The 24,098-nt window shown below is 46.0% G+C and overlaps 1 protein-coding gene across 5 annotated transcripts in view; it reads right to left on the reverse strand.

Moving 5' to 3' along the window:
* Nucleotides 1-6: 6 nt before the first annotated feature.
* The window catches only part of ASXL1 (ASXL transcriptional regulator 1), a 68,603-nt gene continuing 44,511 nt past the window's right edge, over nucleotides 7-24,098 (reverse strand). For 3 of the 5 annotated variants that reach the window (XM_032604544.1, XM_032604543.1, XM_032604547.1), the window contains 9 exons: nucleotides 11,387-11,507; nucleotides 11,213-11,310; nucleotides 10,539-10,632; nucleotides 9,928-10,080; nucleotides 8,331-8,494; nucleotides 8,139-8,235; nucleotides 6,534-6,639; nucleotides 5,615-6,248; nucleotides 7-4,885 (listed from right to left, as the gene is read on the reverse strand). In XM_032604544.1, the coding sequence (XP_032460435.1) occupies nucleotides 1,967-4,885; nucleotides 5,615-6,248; nucleotides 6,534-6,639; nucleotides 8,139-8,235; nucleotides 8,331-8,494; nucleotides 9,928-10,080; nucleotides 10,539-10,632; nucleotides 11,213-11,310; nucleotides 11,387-11,507 (4,386 nt within the window). In that variant the 3' untranslated portion in view covers nucleotides 7-1,966. Of the gene's footprint in view, nucleotides 4,886-5,614; nucleotides 6,249-6,533; nucleotides 6,640-8,138; nucleotides 8,236-8,330; nucleotides 8,495-9,927; nucleotides 10,081-10,538; nucleotides 10,633-11,212; nucleotides 11,311-11,386; nucleotides 11,508-14,289; nucleotides 14,880-24,098 lie in introns of those variants that run through there. The other 2 variants (XM_032604546.1, XM_032604545.1) reach the window with 2 other exon arrangements.

Below are 24,098 nucleotides of genomic sequence, written 5' to 3' on the forward strand. Positions count from 1 at the left end.
CACACGTGCAGGTTGTACAGGTTTATTTTTCCAAGACCACAGAGACATACAAGAGCAGTGCTTTCCCCGGCGGACCAGTTTCCAACTGTCCCCTAGGGTGGCCCCAAAGGTCACAGCAGAAAGAGGAAGAGGGTCAAACACGCTTGTGCCTCTGCTCCCTGTCTTTGGTAAACAGACTCTTGAAGTTGACAACCTGGACTTGGCCAATACTGCATTTAAATCACCACCACATCTTTGCCAACTTCCCACTCATGCTTCAGATGACAGAAATGCCACAATGGATGAAAAGTGGGGGAAAGAAAAGACCTTTCGGATGAAATGAGACTTGCTGAAGTCACACCAATTTTACAGCTCACACAGACGCACTCACACAGGGAGACCTAAGCTCAACAAGGAAGATGCTCAACTCACAAGTCGAGGAACAAGAAATAAGGCAGGAAGCAGGGTGAGGTGACACACCTATGGAGACATCTACTTGCTGGAAACGTGTCGGGAGAGAGGCTGGCAGCTGGCATAGCTGTTTCTTCCTTAACCTGCTGTCAAAAGTATGTCCAGTGGAGTCCTGTGGCCCCAGGAAAGCGTGCTCCCAGGTACTGCTGACAGGTGGGGAGCCCGGAGCCAGGTCCAGAAGGCCCACCTGGGGGCTGCCCAGGGCACTCACCCTTGAATCCAGAAGCACTTGACACTGGTGGTGGTGATTTGTCACACATGGCGGCGAGCCGCCAGTGAAGGTCGGAGGAGAAGCGATGAGGAGCAAGACGCATTCGCCCAGCAGCGAGCAGCCAGGCTGCCCGTGGCTCTGCAAGTGCAGCAGGTCCACCGGCTGACCGGTGACAGGGCACCGGGCCAACTGGCAGGTCCCAAGTCAATCACTCCACCCCTCACGTCGGGCAGCACAGCACGCAGTGGCTCTGACACAGGTGCAGAGAAGTCAATGACACCACTTTAATGCAATGATGCCGAAGACGTAAAATAAGGGAGAGTCGTTCGTGTTCTCTGTACAATACACCCATTTACAGAATCGGCCAGTACTGTGTACAACATATAAATACATGATAAAACATTAGAGGTGCAGAGAGCATACTTACAGAAGCCAGAAGTTCACTTTATACATCCAAGGATAAAGAGTTAAAAATATAAAAATAAGAAAAACACACTGCTTTGAAATGTAAAATGACTTTCACATACACAGGTGTGTGGAGATGCCCACTCCCACAGAGTCCAAAGTGACGGAGAGGGTGTCGAGCAGACAAATTCACCTGCCGAACGTCTGGACACCTGACTTACAAGGAGGAAAGACAATCCTATACCCGACGCATTGTCCAAGCAGGTCTATTCAAGGTTCCGAATGCTCCCGTGGGCCAGTGGATTATTCGGAGACAGCCAAGTCCCAAACCGGCTTCAGCAACAGAACCAAAGGTCAAACTGGCTCCACCAACTGGCAAATGACTGTGACCCTGAGGTCAGCAGGTTCTGAAGCCCCCTGGTGGGCACTGCTGGGAGTTGCTTTAACCCCGTGCTGACTTCTTCCCCGTCAACTCCCGGAGGAACAGCGGGAGGAAAGACGGCAGGGAGGGGGCAGTGGAAGACTGACATTTCTACTCAGTTCGGGTAGGTTAGTCCCCTTGGTGGAGAACACAACCTTCTTGCTTCAGCTTCAAGTCCCTCTGAGTCTCAAGGAGGCTCCCCACGCCGCACCAGGCTCTGTCTGTGTGACAAGAGCTCGGGCTGGCCGGCCAGCCTTGGGCAGCCCAGCAACCTGCCCTGCAGGAAACCCTTCCAGCAAAACCAGAAGGCCGACAAGTGGCCGAGGGGCTTTAGCACTACAGATTTTAGGGACAGGCAAGAGAACTCTTGCCTAGAGAGACAGTCTATTTTATCAATGATATTCTGTATACAGATTTAAGATCCGTCATTATCAAAATACACACACTAAATATACAACTTTTCCCATGGCCATAATTTATTATCTCACCACAAGGCACAATACACAGAGCTTTGAGGGTCCAATACAGTCATCGTGACAGAACGCACCACAGCCCTGGCACATGATCATGGCTTTCAGGCTGCACGCACACTGGAGTGAGATGCTTTCCACCGTGCTGCTGTCGGTGAACATCTGCAAGGAAAGTGATGCGCTGTGGCTTGCACCAAAGTTTGCTTTGTGGCTCAGCTGCACCACACTTCCGGCAAGGCCTTTGGCAAAGGTGGGGGAGCCAGAGGAATAATTAAAGCTGGTGGAACTTAGCTGGAGTTTGGAAAGCTTCCCATAAAATGCCTGTTTGATGTTGAGCTGGGAGGGGATGGAAGAAGGCTCTAGAGGCTGACTGAGCCCTTTCCCAGGCTCTCGGGGTAATTTCCAGAAGGGCAAATCAAGGACAAAGGGGATCCCTTGCAAGTGATCCACCAGCTCCCGAGGACTAGGCCCCGCTACATTTCTGTTCTCTGCATTCGCCTTGAGAGGCCCCCCACCAAAAGTCTTCTCGCTCTTGATGCTGCCAACAGAGGCAGGCGGTGGCTCTGGAGCCCAGTCTTCCCTGGCCGTCTGTACCCCACCAGACACAGAGTTTTTGCTTGGCCCCGACTTCCTGCTGGGAAAATCGGGAGGGGCATCAGCAGGCAGAGGCATTGGCTCCACAGGCCGGGGGCACTGAAGGGCTGCAGCCTCGTTTTTGGAGCCAAAGAGCTTCTTCCCTTGGCCTCCAGCACTGTTCTGATCACCCAGGGCCTGACCTGCCTGATCGGGACCCGAGGAGACCACAATTGGAGATGAGAAACAAGGGGCTCTCGAGGTAGTGAGATTTCCCGGACTCGTGCCTGGGGCGGCACTTGAATTACTGCACTGGGACAGGTCACCAGCTTCCTTCTGATCTTCAAAGCTAAAGGGAGAGAACTGCTCTTTGGAATCCACTTCTACTTTCCCAGAGGCAGCCACTGGATTTGTCACTGGATATAGGGAGCCTAAACTCAGGGCGTGCTTGGAAATCTTTGGGGGCGCTCCAGGAGCCTGGGCGGCCTCCAGCCTGGCAAGGCCGGTGCTTGCTTCACGGCTCTCAGGTAGAAGAGACTCCTTCGAAGCTCTTAAAGAACTGGGACTGCTACTGCCAACCTCACGACTGCTTTCCGCAGGGTCTTGCAAAGATCCGATATACAGGGAGCCGTCATGGCTCTGCTCTGTTGTCAGTGGGAGTCGTGGGGATTCGGGTTTGCTGCCACCGTGGGCTGGACGAAGAACCTTCTCTAGGGGCAAGCTGCCCTGCAGCAACTGCATCACGAGGGGGTTAGTAGCCTCCACCGAGGACGCGAGCCTGCCCAGGGACACAGGCCTCGGCTGGTACTCGGTACTGGCCAGTAACAGGGAGTCCGGGATCTTCTGGGGAACCGCACACACTCGAGACACCCAGCTCTGTGGAGCAACCATCCCGTCTGTCCTTGTGACCAGACTCAGGTCATCGTTCACCTTGGAGAGTGAGGTGGAGCGGTTCCAAACGTGTTTCTCACCCTGCTCCACCGCTGAGGCCCTCTTCGGCACCGCAGCTTCACTAGGCTCGGCCTCAATGCTGTCCTCAGAGAAGCGGCCTTCAAAGTCAGAGGCTGTGTCTGTGGACTCGCTCTGAGGGCTCAGCACTTCAGAGTCCCCACTGATTTTCAGCTTTCCACCTTCCAGCTGCCTGCGGTCGTGGCCGGTGCTGGCAGCACACCCTGGAGATGGCACTGTCCAGAGTGAAGCCAAGCTGTCGGGGGGATCCAGACCCTCCTCAGCTGTCAACCCCCCAGGTGACGCTGGAACGAGGGGAGCAGCTTTCTCCCACTCCTCTCCAACCTGCGGCGTAACGGATGGGACGTCTTCTCTGGAGTCGGGTTCAGGCCGTCCCGCTGCCTCGTCATTTGACAGGCCAGGCATCCAAGGAGCAGCACCAGCGGAGACGGGAGCCTCGGTTTTCAAGTTTTCTCGTCTAGTAGCACTTTCCCTCATGGGTGGGCCCGAGTCACCAAGTCCTGATTCATCATCAAATGGTCTGTCCTGCAGGGAACCGGCCAACGATGGTTCAGGGATGGGACTGGGGGTCACATTCACAGGATCCTTCACGGTGGGATTACTGTCACTGTCTAGAGCCTGGCCGGTTCCTTCTTCTAATCCAACATCCCCCGCTAGAGCCTGAACAGGACTGCTCTCCAGGGGGATGGTGGGTCCTCGCTCCTCATTACCCCTTTCCCAGGAAGTGGTACCAGACCCACATTCAGTTCTACCTCCCAGATGCAACGCAGGCTGCTCAACTAATCGCTCAGGTGCCGGGGTTTTGGAGGGCAGTGGGGGTAAGGCCTGGCATGGCTGGTCCCCAGTGGGAGCAATGGGAAGTCGGGAAGCATCTTCCAGCCCGCTTCTGAGGCCATCTGGAACCCTCTGTCGTGGGTAGCTCTTCTCCTTTCTGGGAGAAGCCAGGTCCTCTCTCCTGGCTCTGGACACGGCAGTTCCAGGATGGACATGCTCCCCATTTAGAGGACAAGGCGGCAGTAGTTGTGTTCGCTGTAGATCTGACGCACACTCTCCAGGGGTACCTGGGGCTCCCCTGGGCTCAGGGTGGCCACAGGCCTCACCACCATCACCACTGCCGATGCCTCTGCCACCTCCCTCATCGGTGGCCCCGCCGCCACCTCCACCCGGGCCACCCCCCCCTCCGATGGCAGTGGTGGCCGCCTCTCGATGGCAGTGGTGGCCTCTCGCCCCTCGGACCTGCAGAGCACGGGCTTTAATGTCTGCAAGGGTCCTGGTGCCAGTCCAGCCCCGACATGAGGACTCCGTGATGGGGACGATGCGGGGGCATATCTGGTAAGTGGGCTGACCTTTAACCACCCAGGGTGGTTTGATACGTGAAAGTTGAATCTGCAAGAGAAAAATAAGAAAACAGTTTTAATTGACTGAGCACTCTGACCTAGGAACCGTAAAGCTAAATCGCGACCCTGGTGGCCTAGAGAATCCAATCATCTTCCTTAAAAATGAAATAATCGGGCTGCCCTGGCGGCGCAGTGGGTGAGAGTCTGCCTGCCGATGCAGGGGACAGGGGTTCGTGCCCCGGTTCGGGAAGATCCCACATGCCGCGGAGCGGCTGGGCCCGTGAGCCATGGCCGCTGAGCCTGCGCTCTGCAACGGGAGAGGCCACAACGGTGAGGGGCCCATGTACCGCAAAAAAAAAAAAAAAAAAAAAAAAAGAAATAATCATGTTAAAATGGCTGTCCAAGACACCACACCATTCTGAGAAGATTCTGCTCAAGGGCTGTTATATGCCACACTTCTAAATTTAATTTCTGGTGGGACTGTGTAAGTCACTACACAAAAAATCTAACACCACCTAATAAAAGATTTTAAAACCCCAAAGGATTATGACCTCTAGAGATAACTTCAACAGAGTGAACAACCAAGTGAGGAAGAAAAGAACCTTATCCCCCGATACTCAAGTCAGTCTCAAGAACGCCTCTGTACAGAGAGCTCTACACTCCCACATAATTAACACAAGGGCCCGGGGGCCTTCTGTCCCTGCAAAGGAGCCCCACTAATCTCCCATCCCTCAAAGGGGCCTGGGCTCAGGGCAGCCAGGATCAAACAGCCTCCTACCCGGATGGGCGGGACTTTGGGCTCCTCTTTGGTGGGCTGTGGCTTTTCGGCGTGAACACTTTCAATTGTGTTACGAAAGGACTGACGATCTTCAAGCCGGGGCTTCTTTTCGGGAAAGGATGCAGAGGCCGCCTGCTCAAAGGATTTCCTCTTCTGATCCTTGGGTTCCTGATCCACGGTCTCCTGAGGCAAGCTGGGAATTCTGTCTGGAGACGTGGAGACATGTGCCAGGTCGTCTGGATCGGGCTGGATCCGGGAAGCCACAGTTTCCACCTGGAATTCGGAACTCTCTGGGTTGGGTGCTGCGGAAGATGTGCCAGGCAGGTGGGGACCGCCCACCCCTGCTGCATCGGTCTTAGCCTCCCCATCCTTGTACAGGGGCATGTCTGGTGCCACAGACTGTGTGTCTTTAGCAACCTCTGCTTGTTCTGGCTCCTGTTTTTTGTACAGATTCCTTCGGGCTCTGGTTCGGAGATCTGGCCGAGAGCGTTTCTTGAAATGCCCATCTCGCTGCCGGGTGGCCGGGCCACGCTGCGGTCGTGTTGATTCTCCCGAGACACGCAAGTCACTCTTGATTTCAACCTCCTCCTGGCCCACATTCTGCTGCAATGACTCTTCTTTGCTTAAACCCAACCTGCAAACCAAACTCACATTATCAGTTACAGGGCAGAGAGGGCACATCCACTATGAATAATATACACCCAAATATTAGATCTCTCAGAACAAAATAAATCTGCATGGTATGTAACACTAACCATAGAAAAACCGATGTTAGCTTCCCCATGAATGGCATTAAGCTAAATAAGAGTCACTGTAATCTCCACATTCCTGGGTGACACAGCAGTGTGCATGGCTTTGAGAACACCTGCCTCTGTCCCCCCACAAACCACACTAGGACTCACAGCACCAAGGGCCTTACTTCTGTCCATAGTAGTCTTCGAAGAACTTTTCTTTCCATTGTTCCACCTTCTTTTCCTTCTCCATTTCCTGTCGTATCCTGACTTGCATCTCATGAGTGAATTCGCCTAGAGAGAAACAAAACTCTTCAAGTGATGCATTAAGGATATTAAGGTCTGTCTTAGGAAAAGCCAAATCTTGCAGTTCTACAATGTCAGGAGTTTTCAAAATAACACGTGACTTTGGTGAGCTTGGAAATCATTTTTTGAACCCTCACTATCTTCCTCACGCTGGCTCCCGTCTCCCCCAGAGGATCTCACATGGTGCTTATTCAGGACAGAACTAACACACCTATTATGAGGGAAATTTACCCTCCCCTCGGGTAATCAGTCCTTCAACAGCAAACAACACATTGATCAGAACAAAAACAAACAAGAGAATTGTTCTTACTCCATGCGCAGAAAAAAGTTAACATAGCAGGCTCAGACTGGCCTGCTGACAAGGTGGGCCCCTGGCTGACATCTGGGACCTTGGATTTCAGGAGGGTCCCCACCCCATAACTGACAGGGAATGGCTCACTGTGCCTACAGCTGAAGCAAACCAGATGGTTTACGGTGAACACCTGCTTTCCTTTGGGGAATCCGGAATTTGGGTTTGGGTCAGACAGAGGCTTCCTACATGATCAGCTCCCAGTAAAAACCATAGGCACCAAGTCCTTGACGAGCTTCCTGGCAGACTACACTTGTGACTACGTGCGGTCACAACTCCTTGCTGAGGGAACTGAGCACATCCTGTGGGACGCCACCGGGAGAGGATCTCAGAAGTGTGCACCTGGTTTCCCTGGACTACACCCCAGACGTCTTTTCCCTTTTTGCTAATTTTGTTCTGTATCCTTTCACCAAAATAAACTACAGCCATGAGTACAACTACATGCTGAGTCCTGTGAGTCCTCCTAGCAAATCATCGAACCTGGAGGGGAGTCTTGGGGACCTCCCAGTGCACTTCCCACGTAGCTTCCCCACAAAATTGAATTACGAGAAGCTAACAATCACTCCAAGTGGTAACATCTAAATAGACAGAGCACCTGGTGGAACTTACCGAGTAGGTCAATGCCATGCTTACTGGAAAGAATAGGAGTTTATAGTTTTAATGATGAAGAGGCAATGCAGATGAATATATACACACAAAATAGTGAAAGCCCAAATACTCTTGTACCTTCTTTAGAGCTACGGGGCATATTAACATCCACCACGTCTATTAGAGGAAAGCCTGCCTTATACTAAAGAATACCCCTTGGAAAAAAAAGAAAAAGGGGCTTCCCTGGTGGTGCAGTGGTTGAGAGTCCACCTGCCGATGCGGGGGACACAGGTTCGTGCCCCGGTTCGGGAAGATCCCACATGCCGCGGAGCGGCTGGGCCCGTGAGCCATGGCCGCTGAGCCTGCATGTCCGGAGCCTGTGCTCCGCGGCGGGAGAGGCCACAGCAGTGAGAGGCCCGCGTACCGCAAAAAAAAAAAAAAACGACTTGAAAAATGCGTATTTGGGTTTGGGGTTTTAAATACCAGGAGACAAGTGACACCACACATGGCAGGCACCTTTCAAGCCACTGGGACGAGAACACTTACTCACCATCAGCCAGGCGTTCCCGCCAGCTCTGAGCCGCGTGGGTGAAAAACTCGTTGTTCAGTGCACTGCTGCTGAGACGCAACAGGCCATCGGTCCCCACCTGGAAGGATCAAGGCAAAAAAAAACAATAAAGAAACTTAGAAAGAGAACAGAAGCTAGCCCATAGAAAGCAAAGAGGAAGCTGCCCACATGTACCTGTCTGTCCACTTCAGGCAGGAGGAAGAGGAGCTGCTGCTGGAAGTGGGACGGCAGGGCATGGAAGGTCCGAGAGTTGATGAGGGCCCGGAGGTTGGTGTTGACGAGAATGGACCCAGGCGTCTCAAAATCTATCTCTTCCCCTCTGTTGCGCTTCATTTGACCTGTGATTTTTCAAGCAGTAGGAAGCAAAATGTAGATTTTCAGCTTCTTAAACCAAAAAAGCAATGTCAACTGAAGGAAAACTTTGGTGGCAGCACCCAAGCTACCCAGAACTTATCTGCACACAATGAGCTCAATCATCCAGTCTACCCTAACCTATGAGCTACCATCAAACCTAAGAGAACACCTGGGCTTGCATCGTCTCAGACAAGACTCAGTAGCATGCTGTGTCACAGCCTGAAGGGACACTCTTCCCACAGAAAACCAGGCAAGGGGCAGGCTCTGAGCTTCCCTCCAAAGCTGGAGAACAGGCTCCACAAAGCCAATGGGAGAAACGATGGAAGTCTAAAAGTGAATCTGGGGCTTCCCTGGTGGCGCAGTGGTTGAGAGTCCACCTGCCGATGCAGGGGACACGGGTTCGTGCCCCGATCTGGGAAGATTCCACATGCCGCGGAGCGGCTGGGCCCGTGAGCCACGGCCACTTAGCCTGTGCGTCCGGAGCCTGTGCTCCGCAACGGGAGAGGCCAGAACAGTGAGAGGCCCGTGTACCGCAAATAAATAAATAAATAAATAAAAGTGAATCTGGTTAGCGTCCTACAGAAAAATCTGCAGAAGTCTTCTGTGAATGGGCTGGAGAGGTCTGACCTCCAGGCAGAAAGGTGCTAAGGGTTGTTTAAAGCCCACTGCAATGTCAATACCTCTCACAAAAGCCTCAGCAAATGGAACAGAGACCTGTGAGGCTTTAAGATTCGGCAAGGCTAATGAGCTGGAGAGGCTACAAGACAGCAAACCTAGCTGCCACTTGGGGGACGGTTTATTCTAATTTTCAGAAGCCAAGGTTAGTCGTCTTAATGATTTCAAGTGGCCCATCTACAAAAACCCAGCATGCGGGCTTTGAGAAATAAATCCGGAAATAGCAAGTGGCATACTGGCCTTGCAAATAGCCCTACTGCGGGTGGGAGGTGCACAGTACTGAACTTGCCTGCATAGCCCATATTCAACATAGGCTTCCGCCCCATAGGCTAACTAGCTTATACAAAAGGGCATCTGACAGAGACTGCATACGTTGAGAACAAACTCGGCAGGATGCTACCGAAGAAAGAAAACAAATGTTGGAATTCTTCACTGAGACACTCAGCAATTTTCACTCACTTGAGCACTCACTAAGCAGTATCAAGGCAGGCACAGGCTAGGCCCTTACAGGGACATACAAGGAGCAATGTGGCACCATCTCTGCCCACAGGGAGTTCTCTCAGTCTAGCAGAGAAAAATCTGTATGTGACATAACCAAAATACAAGGTAAAAACCAACAAAAATAGAGGGCCACCTGAGAAGTAAAAATAAACTGTAAAGGAGTGGAGGAGAAGACATCATCTTCTCTCTAGGCCTGCAGGGACCCCCTTACAGGCAGAGAAATGAGTGCCAAGCCACCTACCTGTGGCCGGCTTCCGGAAGCCTCTCAGGAGCGGGGCAGGGTCCCGGGTGACCTCGGCCTGGCCACGAATAGCAGCGCTGCCCAGGGCCAGAGAGCCACTGCTGCTGCTGGACGGGCTGCCGCTCTCGCCATCGGCGTGGCGGCCTGAGAACCCTGAAGGCACAGCATTCCACCGGTCAAAAGCATCACAGGCCGCGCCCACGGCTCTCGGACAAGCTTACTTCTCCCAGCTCTCCCTGACATGCTGCCAGCAGTACTGGTGCTTCCATGGCCCAGCCTTGGGCCGTCAGAGATCACCACCTCCTGGTCTGGCTTTAAATTATCACGTAAGAATGCCAAACCGCCATCTTAGTTTGCACTGTGTCTTTTACAAAGCACCTGCACACGCCTTCACAGGACCCTCACAACTGCCCTGTGAGGCCAGGGGAAGGGCGCCCAGCAGAGCCCATGCCGGAAGCTAGGTCGGGTCTCACCGCCACGGCGTGCTGACTGCCAGAGGAGGGCTCCTGACTCTACTGGCACAGCACTACCTAGGCCAAGAGCTGCTGCCAGGGGGAGGCAGGTCCCCAGGACCCGAGGCAGAAGCATCACAACCACGAGTTCACACATACCTGATGCAGGTTCCACGTGGGCCCCGTTTACCTTCAGAGGAGTCAGGACAACTCGAGGCAGCATCACCCCGGTCTTCTTCTTCTGCTTGTTCGCCTATTTTCCCAGAGGGGATACAAAAGGAGCCTGAGTCACCTGCAGGCCACAACAGCTGTCCCTCTCGACCACGTCTCCCTCGCTGTCTTGTAAAACAGAGTTAGTGTTCAACCAGCACGGGCAGGTAATGCCAATAATAGCAACGACTCATTCTACTGAGCCAGGTGCCGGCCACTGTGCCAAGCATCACCCCACACTGAAAAGAATGTGTTGCTCTCCCCACTTTACAGGTAAGGAATTTGCCCAAAGATAGTGAGTGGCAGGGCTGCAATTCAAACTGATGACTCCCAAGCTCATGTTCTCCCCACTCTGTTATACTTCTCCCTGAATGTTCCCAGGTTTTTTCATAAATACTTTCATAAAATAATTATCCATCCATGGTAAAGAGAAAAAACAAACTGCTCTGCTCTCAGATCTACTACCCACTTTTCCTACGGCCCGCTTTTAAATGGTGCTAACAGGTGGAGACCAAGGTGATTTTCTCCACTCTTCAACACGCTCAGTTAACTACAGGAGGAAGAGTCCTGTCTTGTGCCTGCCTCACTTTTCCATCCAGCCTAGTCACCAACTCTCCCCCCACCTGTGAGGAAGCTCTGTAGCTGTCCCTGGGATTGGAATGAGGCCGACTCTGAGATTCGGTAGAACAGGAAGCATTAGAAGATGTTTCATCGAGAGAAACTGGAAGAGAGGGAAATAAAGGTTAGACCCTAGCAACTGCTTGTGGCTCTTCACCCATCTTGTCAAGGACACTTACCATCATTTTCACCACTCACAGTGCTGGCTTCATTAGACCCACAGCTCTCCACATCAGCTGTGTCCTCTGGCTCCTCTCCCTCCACTGCAGCCGGACTGCGAGACCACTGCAGGGCATCCTTCTGTGACAGCAAGGCACAACTCAGGTGAGCAAAACGCTACAAATCCTACAAGCACAGTAGTCATTCCTAAATGTGTATTGCTTTTGGAGAAGAGGGATTTAGAATATTGATTAAATTCCTATCCCTTTCTAATTGACCTTTTTTCTCAGAAAGTTCTTCTCATACGTACATTAAGAAAGTTAGAGGGACTTCCCTGGTGGGGCAGTGGTTCAGAATCCACCTGCCAATGCGGGGGACACGGGTTTGATCCCTGGTCCAGGAGGACCCCACATGCTGTGGAGCGACTGAGCCCGTGTGCCACAACTACTGAGCCCACGTGCCTAGAGCCTGTGCTCCACAACAAGAGAAGGCACCACAAAATGAGAAGCCCCCGCTCGCCACAACTAGAGAAAGCCCATGTGCAGCAATGAAGACCCAATGCAGCCAAAAATAAATTAAAAAGTTAGATATAATTTTGCATCTAATTATTCATTAAACATTTATGGGGTGCCTCCTATAAACTACACCATGCTAGTTCCAAGCGGTGGGTGGGGTGGGAATAAGGAGGGGAATCAGGGCCCTGCCTTCAAGGAGCTCAAATGAGTAGAGGACAAAGTCAAATCTGTAACAATACAAAGCACAGTGATGGAAGGATAGAGAGAGAACTGTAGCAGCCCAGAACAGGGAACATCTAACTCACTGAGCTGGAGCAGAGGGCATGGAAGTACAGAAGGGGAATAAGGATCAGGGAGGTAAGGTTTCCAAGGAGATGTGTTGCTTGAGCTCAGTTTTAAAAGAAGTCAGTTAATAGGGAGATGAGTTGCCAGTGGGGAGGGAGAGGGAGTCCTAGGTAATGTGATGAGCCAATGTGGAAGAACATTCCAAATTCAAAGAAACCATAGACTTCGGGAGGTGTGTGGGAAACTGGATATGTGAGGATAGAGAGACAGCAAGAGGGCTGATGATAACCATGGCACTGTGCTGAGGGATTAAGACTGTGATTTTTTTAGTCTGAAGGATATGAATCAGGAGAATGACCTGAGTTTTAGGAATTTCATTCTGTTAACCATGGGAAGTCTGGAGGCAGAAGAAGAGTTAGATTATGACAGAAATCTATTGAAAAGGATAAAAATCTAAACTAAAGTAAGAGAGTGGGAACAAGGCTAGAGTGTAGAGGAGAGTGCCACTCCAAATTTCACCTCCTAACAGATACTTCTTCTAACAGTCTCTGTCGTGGAGTCTCAAAATGAAACTCTACCCATCCCCAAGGAAAACTCAGGAGCTACCTTGAAACCAGGAAGGAGTATGAATGAATACTGGGGATGGAGAGAGGAGGAGCAGATATAGATTGGGGTGGGGATGTCTTCTTTGAGTAAAAGTGTGTGAAAAAGAGTAGGTAAAATCATGATTCTATCACTTAAAAATATGCCAGAAACTTACAAGGAAAATCCACAAAATTCTAACTCATCAATTCCATGGATTCCTTGATCCACTATATAGTAGCCTCCCCTTATCTGAGGGGTTTTTTTCACTTTCCACAATCAACCATGGTTGAAAAATATTAAATGGAAAGTAGCAGAAATAAACAACCCATTGGTTTCAAATTGCATGCTGCTCTGAGTAGTGTGCTAAAATCTCACACTGTCCAGCTCCGACCTACCCGGGACGTGGGTCATTTGTCCAGCGTAGCCCACCCATTAGTCACTGAGTGGCCATCTCAGTTATCAGATCGACTGTCATGGTATCACAGCACTTGTGTTCAAGAAACTCTTCACTTTACTTAATAATGGCCCCAAAGGCAAGCGTAGTGGTGCTGGCACTTCTCGCTCTGCCTGATTTATACTTTCTTAGTGTACCTAATATATAAATTAAACTTTATCATAGGTATGTATGTGTAGGTAAAAACATAGTATATAGAGAGTTAGGTACTATCCACAGTTTCAGGCATCCACTTGGGGTCCTGGAACATATTCCCCCACAGACAACGGGGGACTACTGTCTTAAGTCTTCATCAGTTTATTTGCATTAATTTAGGCCAACATCAAGCTGACTTAAGTTAATAAAAAAGAAAATGGTTTTTTGTATCTTTCTCTCTTTTCCCTACCAACCATAAATGCTCCTCACAGGATCAAAACCTAAAGAATATTTTTAGTATTAATCTTGTAATTAGGCTTACTGACTGCCATGTTCTTGGAACAATGCAACAAATTTATTCCCTGAATCATACAGGCAAACTAAGACAAAATACTCATTTAATGAAGAAAAGAGGTCTATTACATTGTCAAAACTGACCCCAAAACTCCAGTTCTGGCAAGAGTGTGGGAAAATCACATATACACTGTTGGTGAGAGTGAAAATGGTATAAAAAGGTTTATACACAGCCAGTGGTAAAGTAAACTGTAAGCAAAACTCTAAAAACTGTATATACCTTTTAACCCAACATTTGTAAGACTCACCCAGGACATTATCTTAAAAAGGAGAAAATCAATCGATTGAACTACATTAAAATTAATATCCTCTGTTCAGCAAATGATACCATTAATAGAGTAAAAAGGGCAAGCTACCTACAGAGTTGAAGATGAGATCTGCAATTCATATAACCAATAAAGAACTTGTATCTAGACTGCATAAATCAATAAGAAAAAGGCAACCCAGGAACTTCCCTGGCAGTCCAGTGGTTAGGACTCTGCTTCCACTGAAGGGGGCACGGGTTTGATCCCTAGCCCAGGAACTAAGATCCCGCATGCCACGCAGCACGGCAAAAAAAAGAGAAAAAGGCAACCAGTAAGAAAAATAGGCAGACCTGTATTAGGCACTGTACCAAAGAGGATGTCCAGATGGCCAACATTCACACGGAAAGGTATTTAACCTCAATAAAGTAAGGAAGACACAAAACAATGCAAATTAAAACCACAATGAGATGACATCACATCCACAAGAATGGCTAAAATTAAAGTTTAACAATACCAAGTAGTGCTAATGAGGATGTGGAACAGGGAACAGGTACACTGAAAATGGATCCAGGCATTTAAGAATGTGGTTTGGCATTATCTGCTACACTTGAAGATACAAACATCCTATAACCCAGCAATGTCAGTCCTAGGTTTGGATTCCCTAGGGAAATACATGCATGTACATACACATTCAGATGTTCGTGACAGCGTCATTTGTAACTTCGGCTATAAACGAAGTGCCCATCAGTAGAATCACTACATGGATTGACTGATGTATTTATTGATCAATACTCAATAAATGGATATTATACAATAATAAAAAAAACGAACTACAGCTACTCACAACAACATGGATGAACTTGTACTGTGCTTATGCAGGAGACTGTCCTTGGATCAATGTATACCCTTTGTGTCCTTTCCCTTATTTTTTTAAATTGAGGTACAATTTACAAAGAGTGAAATGTATACTATCTGATTAGTTTTGACAAATGTGTATCAAGGGACTTCCCTGGTGGCGCAGTGATTAAGAATCCGCCTGCCAACTCAGGGGACACGGGTTCGAGCCCTGGTCCGGGAAGATCAATCCCACGTGCCGTGGAGCAACTAAGCCCGTGAGCCACAACTACTGAGCCTGCGCTCTAGAGCCTGCAAGCCACAACTACTGAAGCCCACGCACCTTGAGCCCGTGCTCCGCAACAAGAGAAGCCACTGCAATTAGAAGCCCGTGTACTGCAACAAAGAGTAGCCCCCACTCGCTGCAACTAGAGAAAACCCACACACAATGACAAAGACCCAATGCAACCAAAAATAAATAAATTTATTTTATTTTTAAATTTAATTTTATTTATTTTTGGCTGTATTGGGTCTTTGCTGCTACACACAGGCTTTCTCTAGTTGCGGCGAGTGGGGGCTACTCTTTGTTGCAGTGTGCGTGGGCTTCTCATTGCAGTGGCTTCTCGTTGCGGAGCATGGGCTCTACGTGTGTGGGCTTCAGTAGTTGTGGCATGCGGGCTCAGTAGTTGTGGCTCACAGGCTCTAGAGTGCAGGCTCAGTACTTGTGGCACACAGGCTTAGCTGCTCCGCGGCATGTGGGATCTTCCCGGAGGAGGGCTCGAACCCACGTCCCCTACATTGGCAGGCGGATTCTTAACCACTGCGCCACCAGGGAAGTCCAATAAATTTATTTCTAAAAATTCATACCAAGATATAGAACACACCCAACACTCCTAAAAGTTCCCTTGTGCCCCTTTCTAGTCAATCCCCACTCTACACTGCCCCTCCCACCCCACAGAGACAATGGTTGTTCCAATTTCTACCACCAAAAATTAGTTTTGCCTATTTTTGTTCTACATGTAAATGCAGTCATACAGTAGGTACTCTCTTTTGTCTGGCGTGTTTTGCTCAGTCTCATGTCTGTGAGAGTCATCCATGCTGCTGCATACATCGGTAGATCATCACTTGTCATTACAGAGTAGCATTCGTATGCAACCATTTGTTTATCTATTCTCCTGTTGAAGGCATTTGGGGTATTTCCAAATTTGGGCTATTATGAACAAAGCTACTCTGAACATTCTTGTACACAGCTTTTATTGACATGTTTTCATTTTTCCTGAGTAAATATCTAAGAATAGAACAGTGGGGGCATAGGATGGATGAATGTTGAACTTTATTTAAAAAAAAAAAAAAAAGCCAAAGATGTACACTTCCAACAACACTGTATAAGAGTTCCAGGTGCTCCACATCCTCACCAACATTTGGTGGTATCAGTCTTATTTTAGCCATTCTAATGCAGTGAGTACCTCACTGTGGCTTTAATTTTCATTTTCCTGATGACTAAAGATATTGAGCGCATTTTTATGTGCTTACTGGACATTTTCATATCTTCCTTTTTTGAAGTTGTTTGTTCACGTGTTTTTATTTGTTAAAAAAAAAAAAAGGGGGGGAATTCCCTGGCAGTCCAGTGGTTAGGACTCGGCACTCCACTGCAGGGGTCACAAATTCGATCCCTGGTTGGGGAACTAAGATCCTGAAAGCTGCATGGCCAAAAAAACCCAAAACAAAGAAAAAAAAAAAGAGAGTTACTTGTCTTTTTTTATTATAGCTATTCTGAATCATTTTTTATTTTGATAATGGGCATGTATTACCTTTACAAACAAATACATTTTGAACACCTTTATTTGGAAATAATTTCAAATTTAAAGAAAAGCTGTAAGAATAAAAATAGTACAAAGAACACCTGCCATATAATTTTTACCCGTGTTCACCTATTAACACAAATAAATGTTTTAAAAATACATAAAATATATTAGTTTGGCAAGGCAACTGGCAAACAGGCTAGTGATGGGGAAAAAAGCAACCAGCATTGATAAATAAACCCAGATACAATATTTTCCCGTAAGTCAAATGTTTTTTTTTGTTTGTTTGTTTGTTTTTGTGGTATGCAGGCCTCTCACTGTTGTGGCCTCTCCCGTTGTGGAGCACAGGCTCCGGAAGCGCAGGCTCAGAGGCCATGGCTCACGGGCCCAGCCACTCCGTGGCACGTGGGATCTTCCCGGACCGGGGCACGAACCCGTGTCCCCTGCATCGGCAGGCGGACTCTCAACCACTGTGCCACCAAGGAAGCCCAAGTCAAATGTTTTAAAAAATAAAATGCACTGTAAATACAAGAAGCCCCAAACATGAATAAAATGGAACGCTAAAATTTAAACCGATGAAGTTTTAAACCATCCAGGATTAGGTTCACAACCAAAAAACGATAAGCAAATTTCAGGTATGCCTTTGCTTTCTTTATGGGTCTGACAAACCTGTCCTCAACGAGAAATCTGTACTCTCTTAGAGAAGGCTGATCTGAGGGTTGTTTAATGTGTATTATTAAAAACTAAGAACGTACTGACCATTCAACAGTATATTAGAGTTCCTAACCAATGCATAAGAAAAAGAAACAAGAAGGAATTAGAAGAAACCAGAGTGTCGTTATTCCAGGTAAGTATAATTATCCATATTGAAGATGCAAGGGATTCCGACCTAGTAAGAAATTCAGCAAGGCTGTAAGATTCAAAATCACATTAAAAACGCAAGCGATCCTAACATCAGCATAATACCAGCAATTAGAAAATGTCATTTATAACAAAGAATATGTTACTCTGAGATAAAGCTCAAAAAGAAACAATCATTTTATGAAGAAAACAAAACTTTATCAAGAAAGGTTTAAAACTTAGTAAATGGAGAGCTACACCATGTTCTTGATTAGGAAGACTCAACACTGTAAAGATGTCAACTCTTCTCAAATTGACTTGTAGGTTCAATGAAATTGCAATAAAACACTCAACCAGATTTTTTTTTTTTTTTGGTAGAACTTGACTGTACAGGGACAAGCAATGGGCCACAAATAAGCCAAGGCACTCCTGAAGAAGAACAAGATGAGACGCTCTGCTTTATTTTATTTTATTTTTTAATAAAGCTCTAGTAATGAAATGAGTAGATTAGCAGTTGCTAGGGGCTGGGGGAGGGGAGAATAGGAAATGACTGCTAAAGGGTATGGGGTTTCTTTTAAGGGTAATGAAAATGTTCTAGAATTATATAATGGTGATAGTTGCATACGTTTATGAATATACTAAAAGCCACCGAATTGTACACTTTAAATGGGTAAACTATATGGTCTGTGAGTTACATCCCAAAAAACCTGGATAAAAACTTGCTTACTAAATTTGACAGCTCTGAAAACATGAAAGAATCTAATCAAAATTTATAAAAACCATTAAAGTGTATAGAAAGTTTATAGATCGAAAGTTAAAATTCATTTTTAGACAATGGTCCGTTACCATGTTTTAACTTTGTTATGTGAATCCTAAAGAAAGATTAAAACTTGTAAAGCAACCTCTGTGTATGCTTGAGAAAAGGCTTTATCCTTTTTAAAAATACTTAATGTAAAAAAAGTTCTTTGAATTTGAAACCATTTGCATTATCAGAAGCAATTTCAATATTACAGCTGTCAAAGAAAAGACCTGTTATTTAAAACATGAACACATTCTTGGAATACAGTTTAAAGACAAGAAATTGTCTGAGATCTCATTAATGACAAAAAAGTAGATTCCATCAACCAGAAAAATTCTCATTTTGTGATGTGCCACCCACATCTGCAAACAAAGTTTCTAGCTGATGGTGACCATAGGCCCATGATTCCTCCTCTGAAACCCCTGGGTCTAGATGAGTTTTAGAACTTAGGATTTCTTGAATTTTACAAATGGCAATATATCATATTAACACCACCAGTAACCCATAATCAAACACAGTAATAATTTTTGAATGAACATATATGTACATAACAGGTGAAATAAATAGGTTTAAAGTGTCCTTGTCAGTCTAGATCAGAGATTTGCCACCAAATGAGTTTAAGCAAGTCAAGTTTTACTGCCAAGTGAGTTAGGAATAAATTTTGTCAGTTCTCAAAATATTTCAGATTTCTGTATTGTTAATAAGGGGTTACTGGACCATTAAAAAAGCACATGCTTCTTGATAAAATTTTTGAAAAGATTTGCAAGTTTTATAATTCAACTTTTCTCATCACAGGTGTAACATGTAAAGAAAATGTAATGAAATATTTTTGAGCCCCACACAGCACCTCCAAATCACCTCCATTTTACCCATTAAAAGATAAGGAAGTATCTCCTAGAAAAATTTCACACATTTGCATATGAAGACTACAAAAGTAAAAGGATGATTATTGCAGCAATTTTACTATTATAGTTTGTAATAATGAAAAACTGGAAAACTTGTGAAAAACCTAAGTGTAACACAATAGGGGACTGGATAAATAAAAAGATATATTGATATGATGCACTATTAAACGGTAGGTAAAAGGAATAAAAAAATACATCTATATAAACAAACCATACATTTTTCATGGACACATATGAGTAAGAAGGATGCACATTAAATTGATGACAGTAGTTGGTTGCTACTGGGAAGGAACAAGGGCCATAGGCCTGGATGGCATATACAAGGGTAGGGTTTGGTGTGGAAGTCAAAGGCATTTCTCACTTTCTCTGCACAAAGGCTGCAGCTTCCATTTAAACATGGTGAAATGAACACACACAGCTCTCTGCAAACTCCTGAAGCCTCATTTAGAATGGCTGCATTTTAAAAAGTACAAATGCACAATGAGAGAGAAGAAAAAGCAGTAGATGAGGACTATCAATAAAATTCTAGAAGATGAATAACAGGAAGACCAGTGATGACTCAGCAGGGGAAAGAAAACCAAAGTCTAAGACTGCAGAGGGAAAAGCCACAAAGAGCAAGCCAGTTCTACTGTAAAACCCCCAAGGGGGCAGGGATTAAGGGGTACCAGGAACCACTGCAGACAGAGGTGAGGCATGGGAATGAAAATAGAAGTGGTTGGAAGTCCGAACAAGAAGTCAGATCCCTCAGATCTCCTCTCTGTCCCCAAACAGTCAAGCAATACCCTTCTCCAGCTCCAGAAGAAAACAGATTTATATTCTGACTGGACTAAACCAGAGAGGCTCTGGAATAGAAGACACCAGGTTCAAGGAGTGGGGAGAGACTGAGGTGCCACACTCCATAAACAGAAGCATTAAGTCAAAGACCATATACAAAACGGTGACACCATTAGCTCTCTCCCCCAACTATGGCTCCCAAAGCTCCCCAAATAGTGGCAGCCCTACAGCCCCAGCCTACTCTCGGCTACCTAGCAAGAGACGGGAGGATCTCTCCTCCTGCAGAAAGTGCCCAACCTAAAAAAATACACCTTCAAAGTACAGATAATTTGGAGATTCCAAAAAAATATCCAGGTCCTCACTCTACCACAGTCAACAAGCAGTGCCCACAAGCACAGAATCTGTCAGTTCTCACCATAAATGACCTATCAACGACCAGCAGATAAGTAAGCACTACTGCTATATGAAGGACAGCAACCAAAATAAACAAAGGAGGAACTGAAAGGAAACAGAAATAATGAAGATCTCACAGCAAATGTCCTCTAAGAGATAGTCCAAAAACAAGTACAAAATGCTATTTTTAAAAAATAAAGGTACATCAGAGAACATGAGCAACGTGCTAGTAATTAAAAATAATACCCCCCCAAAAAATCAATAACAACCAATAGGCTATTTCTCAGAGAAGTGACAAGAAAGAAAAAGAGAACAGGCTGCTGCATCAAGAAAAGTCCCACATACAACAAACAAAAGTTCCAGAAAGAGAAAACTGAAAAAGACAGGAAGTTTTCCCAAAATTAAAAGACCTGGGTTTCCAGGTTTAATAAGGCAAAATGCCCAGCACAGTGAATGAAAAAAGACCCATTCTGCAACACCTCACCATGAAATTTGAGAATACAGGATTGAAAAAGAGATCCTAAAATCTTTTAATCAGAGAGAACACATTACATGACAAAGAAGTCAGAATGGCATCACACATCTCAAGAGCAGTTTTAGAGAATGTAATAGAGTAACATCTTTTGGAATTCTGAGTCAAACCCATAATCCAGTATGGAACACAGAACAAAGACATGTAAGGTCCCAAAATAATTTACCTCCTATGCACCTGTTCTTAGGAAGCAACTAGAGAATGTGTTACATAAATAAACAACAAAAATAACACCTGCACAAGGTATAGGAAAGAGAGGCTATAACACAGGAGAAAGGTGATGAGAATTCTAAGGTGAGAATGAAAGGAACTCCCAGGAAAACAGCTATATGCATGTCAGACAGGGTAACCAACTTGCCCCAGGTGTGTCTGGGGCTCTCCTCATTTTAGCACTGAAAGTCCTGCACCCCAGGAAATTCCTCAATCCTGGGCAAACCAGGATGGTTGCCCACCCGATAAATAGTCCATACTGGGAACCGGAATAAGGACAGCAACAGGACCAACCTTTAGAAAGAAGAACAAAACCATTGTGTCTGACCATATCAAGAGGACTTTTATAGCTAGTAACAGCATTAGGCTTCATCTTTTCTGTTTGTAATCCATGTTGTTTTTTATTCCTCATCTTTATCATTTTACTTTTGAAGTAAATGTGAACTATAACATGGTTATAAAAGTCACAATTATCTAAAGGGTTACACTCAGAGAATCGACACTGCCCCCCTTTATCCCTTTCTTCCTCCCCCAACTCCCCAGCTTTCCAATCCATTCCTACCCATCCCCTGGTTAGGTAACCAATCTCATTAGTTTCCAGCTTGTTTCTCTTGTGTTTCTTTTTACACAAATGATAATATATACACCTAATTTCCCCTTCATCCTTAGACAAAAAAATGGCACGCTATATACAGCAAAGTGCAAAATACTTTTTTCAATTAACAATGTATCCTGGGACTTCCCTGGCAGTCTAGCGGTTAAGGCTCCACGCTTCCAATGCAGGGGGCGTGGTTTCGATCTCAGGTAGAACTAAGATCCCACATGCCGTGAGGCGCAGCCAAAAAAAAAAAAAGTATCCTGAAAATGACTCTTTCATTTTATAGATATTCTTCCTCATTCTCTTCTCAGCTGCATAATACTCCACGATGCAGATGTTCCAAACTTTGTTTATGCAATTACTTCCCCACATGCCGGCATTTAGATGTCTTTTTGATATTTTACAAAAAGAAATGCCACTGCCTTGAATAACCTTGTGAATCTGTGCTTTTATATTACTGAAGGTGTATCTTCAGAATAAATTCTTAAAGTGGAAAATGATGGGTCAAAAGGTAGATGTAAATGTAATTTTGTTAACAGCCAAATTCCCCTCAAAAAAAAGTTGTTCTGATTTGTGTTCCTAACAGCAAGGTATGACATGCCTGTTTTCCCACAGCCTTGAAAAGAGAAAATATACTGTGATACTTTAAAAATTTTTTGCTTTATGTATTCAAATAACACAACCACACTGAAAGGGGAGCAGGGGTGGATTTAACCCAAGTAGTAACTCCATTTTTTTTTTCCTTTTTAAATATTTATTTATTATTTGGCTGCACTGGGTCTTAGTTGTGGCATGCGAACTCTTAGTTGCAGCATGATGCAGGATCTAGTTTCCTGACCAGGGATCGAACCCAGGTCCCCTGCATTGAGAGCACGGAGTCTTAGCCACTGAAACCACCAGGGAAGTCCCTCAAGTAGCAATTCTTAAACACAGTATTTTAACTATGTACACTTGCGCTAAAGAAATAAATGAATTATAAACAAATATTGAGCTCTAGTTAGATTTTTTCATAGGAGAATAGGTTGGCAATTCTTAAAGTATTAAATGTTTATTCTAGACCTGAGCAAATAACTAGATACAAAGTAGATAAAGTAGGGAGCCAAACCTAAACGTAACAGCCAAATATATACAGCTTCTATAGAAGAAAATGTAATAAAATATTCTATTGGAAAAGGAAAGATTTCTAAAAACACTAACTATATACTTTCATTAAATTTTTTAAATGGACTTTCTCAAAATTGAAAATTTCTAATTAAAGACAGCTTAATAAAAATGAAAAGGCGGGGACTTCCCTGGCAGTCCAGTGGTTAGGACTTGGTGCTTTCACTGCTGTGGCCCTGCGTTTGATCCCTGGTAGGGGAACTAAGATCCCGAAAGCCACGTGGCACGGTCAAAAAAAAAGAAAGATCTTAAAAAAAAAAAAATTGAAAAGGCAGCCTACAGATTGGTAAAAATATCTGCAATACATATATCTGACAAAGGACGTGTATCCAGGGTATATTTTTTTTAAAATCTACAAATGGAAACCAAAATGACTATACTTCAATTTAAAAATAAAAGGGGAAGGGCTGTTATTTTCTTCCTCCCATTAGGTGTGTGTACGAGAAATGTGGGGAAAGGAGCCCCAGTGGCCAAGAGTAGGATGTTAGAGCCTGAGTGGGGAACAGAAGGTATTCACATTTGAGGGCAGCATGGTGTGGGAATGAGAGCTAAAAAAGGGTGAAATTCCCAAACAAGGAATGACAAGGGGCAGAGTATCAAAGCCCAAGTTGGGTGAGGACGGCGCTTATATGAGACAGCAGCCTGGTGCAGGGGATCAGAGTCTGAGCAGGCGAGGCCATCATCCATGGGGGCCAACCTAGCAGAGGGTGTTGGAATTCAAGAGGCGTCAAGAGGGCATCTTCATGAGGGAAAGGCAGCAACACTGACGGGAGAGATTAGTTATATAAGAGAGTGGGAAAATTAAACAAGTAAATATATTAAGCGATACACTAGATATATAGAGATAACAGGAAAAATAGGAGTTGGATTTCTTACTGCTGGAGAAATGAGTTGCAAATATGGAAAGGGAGGAATTTCCCTGGTGGTCCAGTGGGTACGACTCTGTGCTCCCAATGCAGGGAGCCCGGATTCGATACCCAGTTGGGAAACTAGATCCCGCATGCATGACGCAACTAACAGTTTGCATGCTGCAACTAAGAAGTCCTCACGCCACAACTAAAAATCCCACATGCCTCAATGAAGATCCCTCGTGCCACAACTAAGACCCAGCACAGCCAAAATAAATAAATAAAAATAAATGAATGCTAAAAAAAATATGGAGGACTTCCCTGGTGGCGCAGTGGTTAAGAATCCGCCTGCCAATGCAGGGGACACGGGTTTGAGCCCTGGTCCGGGAAGATTACCACACACCGCGGAGCAACTAAGCCTGTGTGCCACAACTACTGAGCCTGCGCTCTAGAGCCCGCGAGC

This window comes from Phocoena sinus, chromosome 15, assembly GCF_008692025.1.
Source record: "Phocoena sinus isolate mPhoSin1 chromosome 15, mPhoSin1.pri, whole genome shotgun sequence".
Classification (NCBI taxonomy): domain Eukaryota; kingdom Metazoa; phylum Chordata; class Mammalia; order Artiodactyla; family Phocoenidae; genus Phocoena; species Phocoena sinus.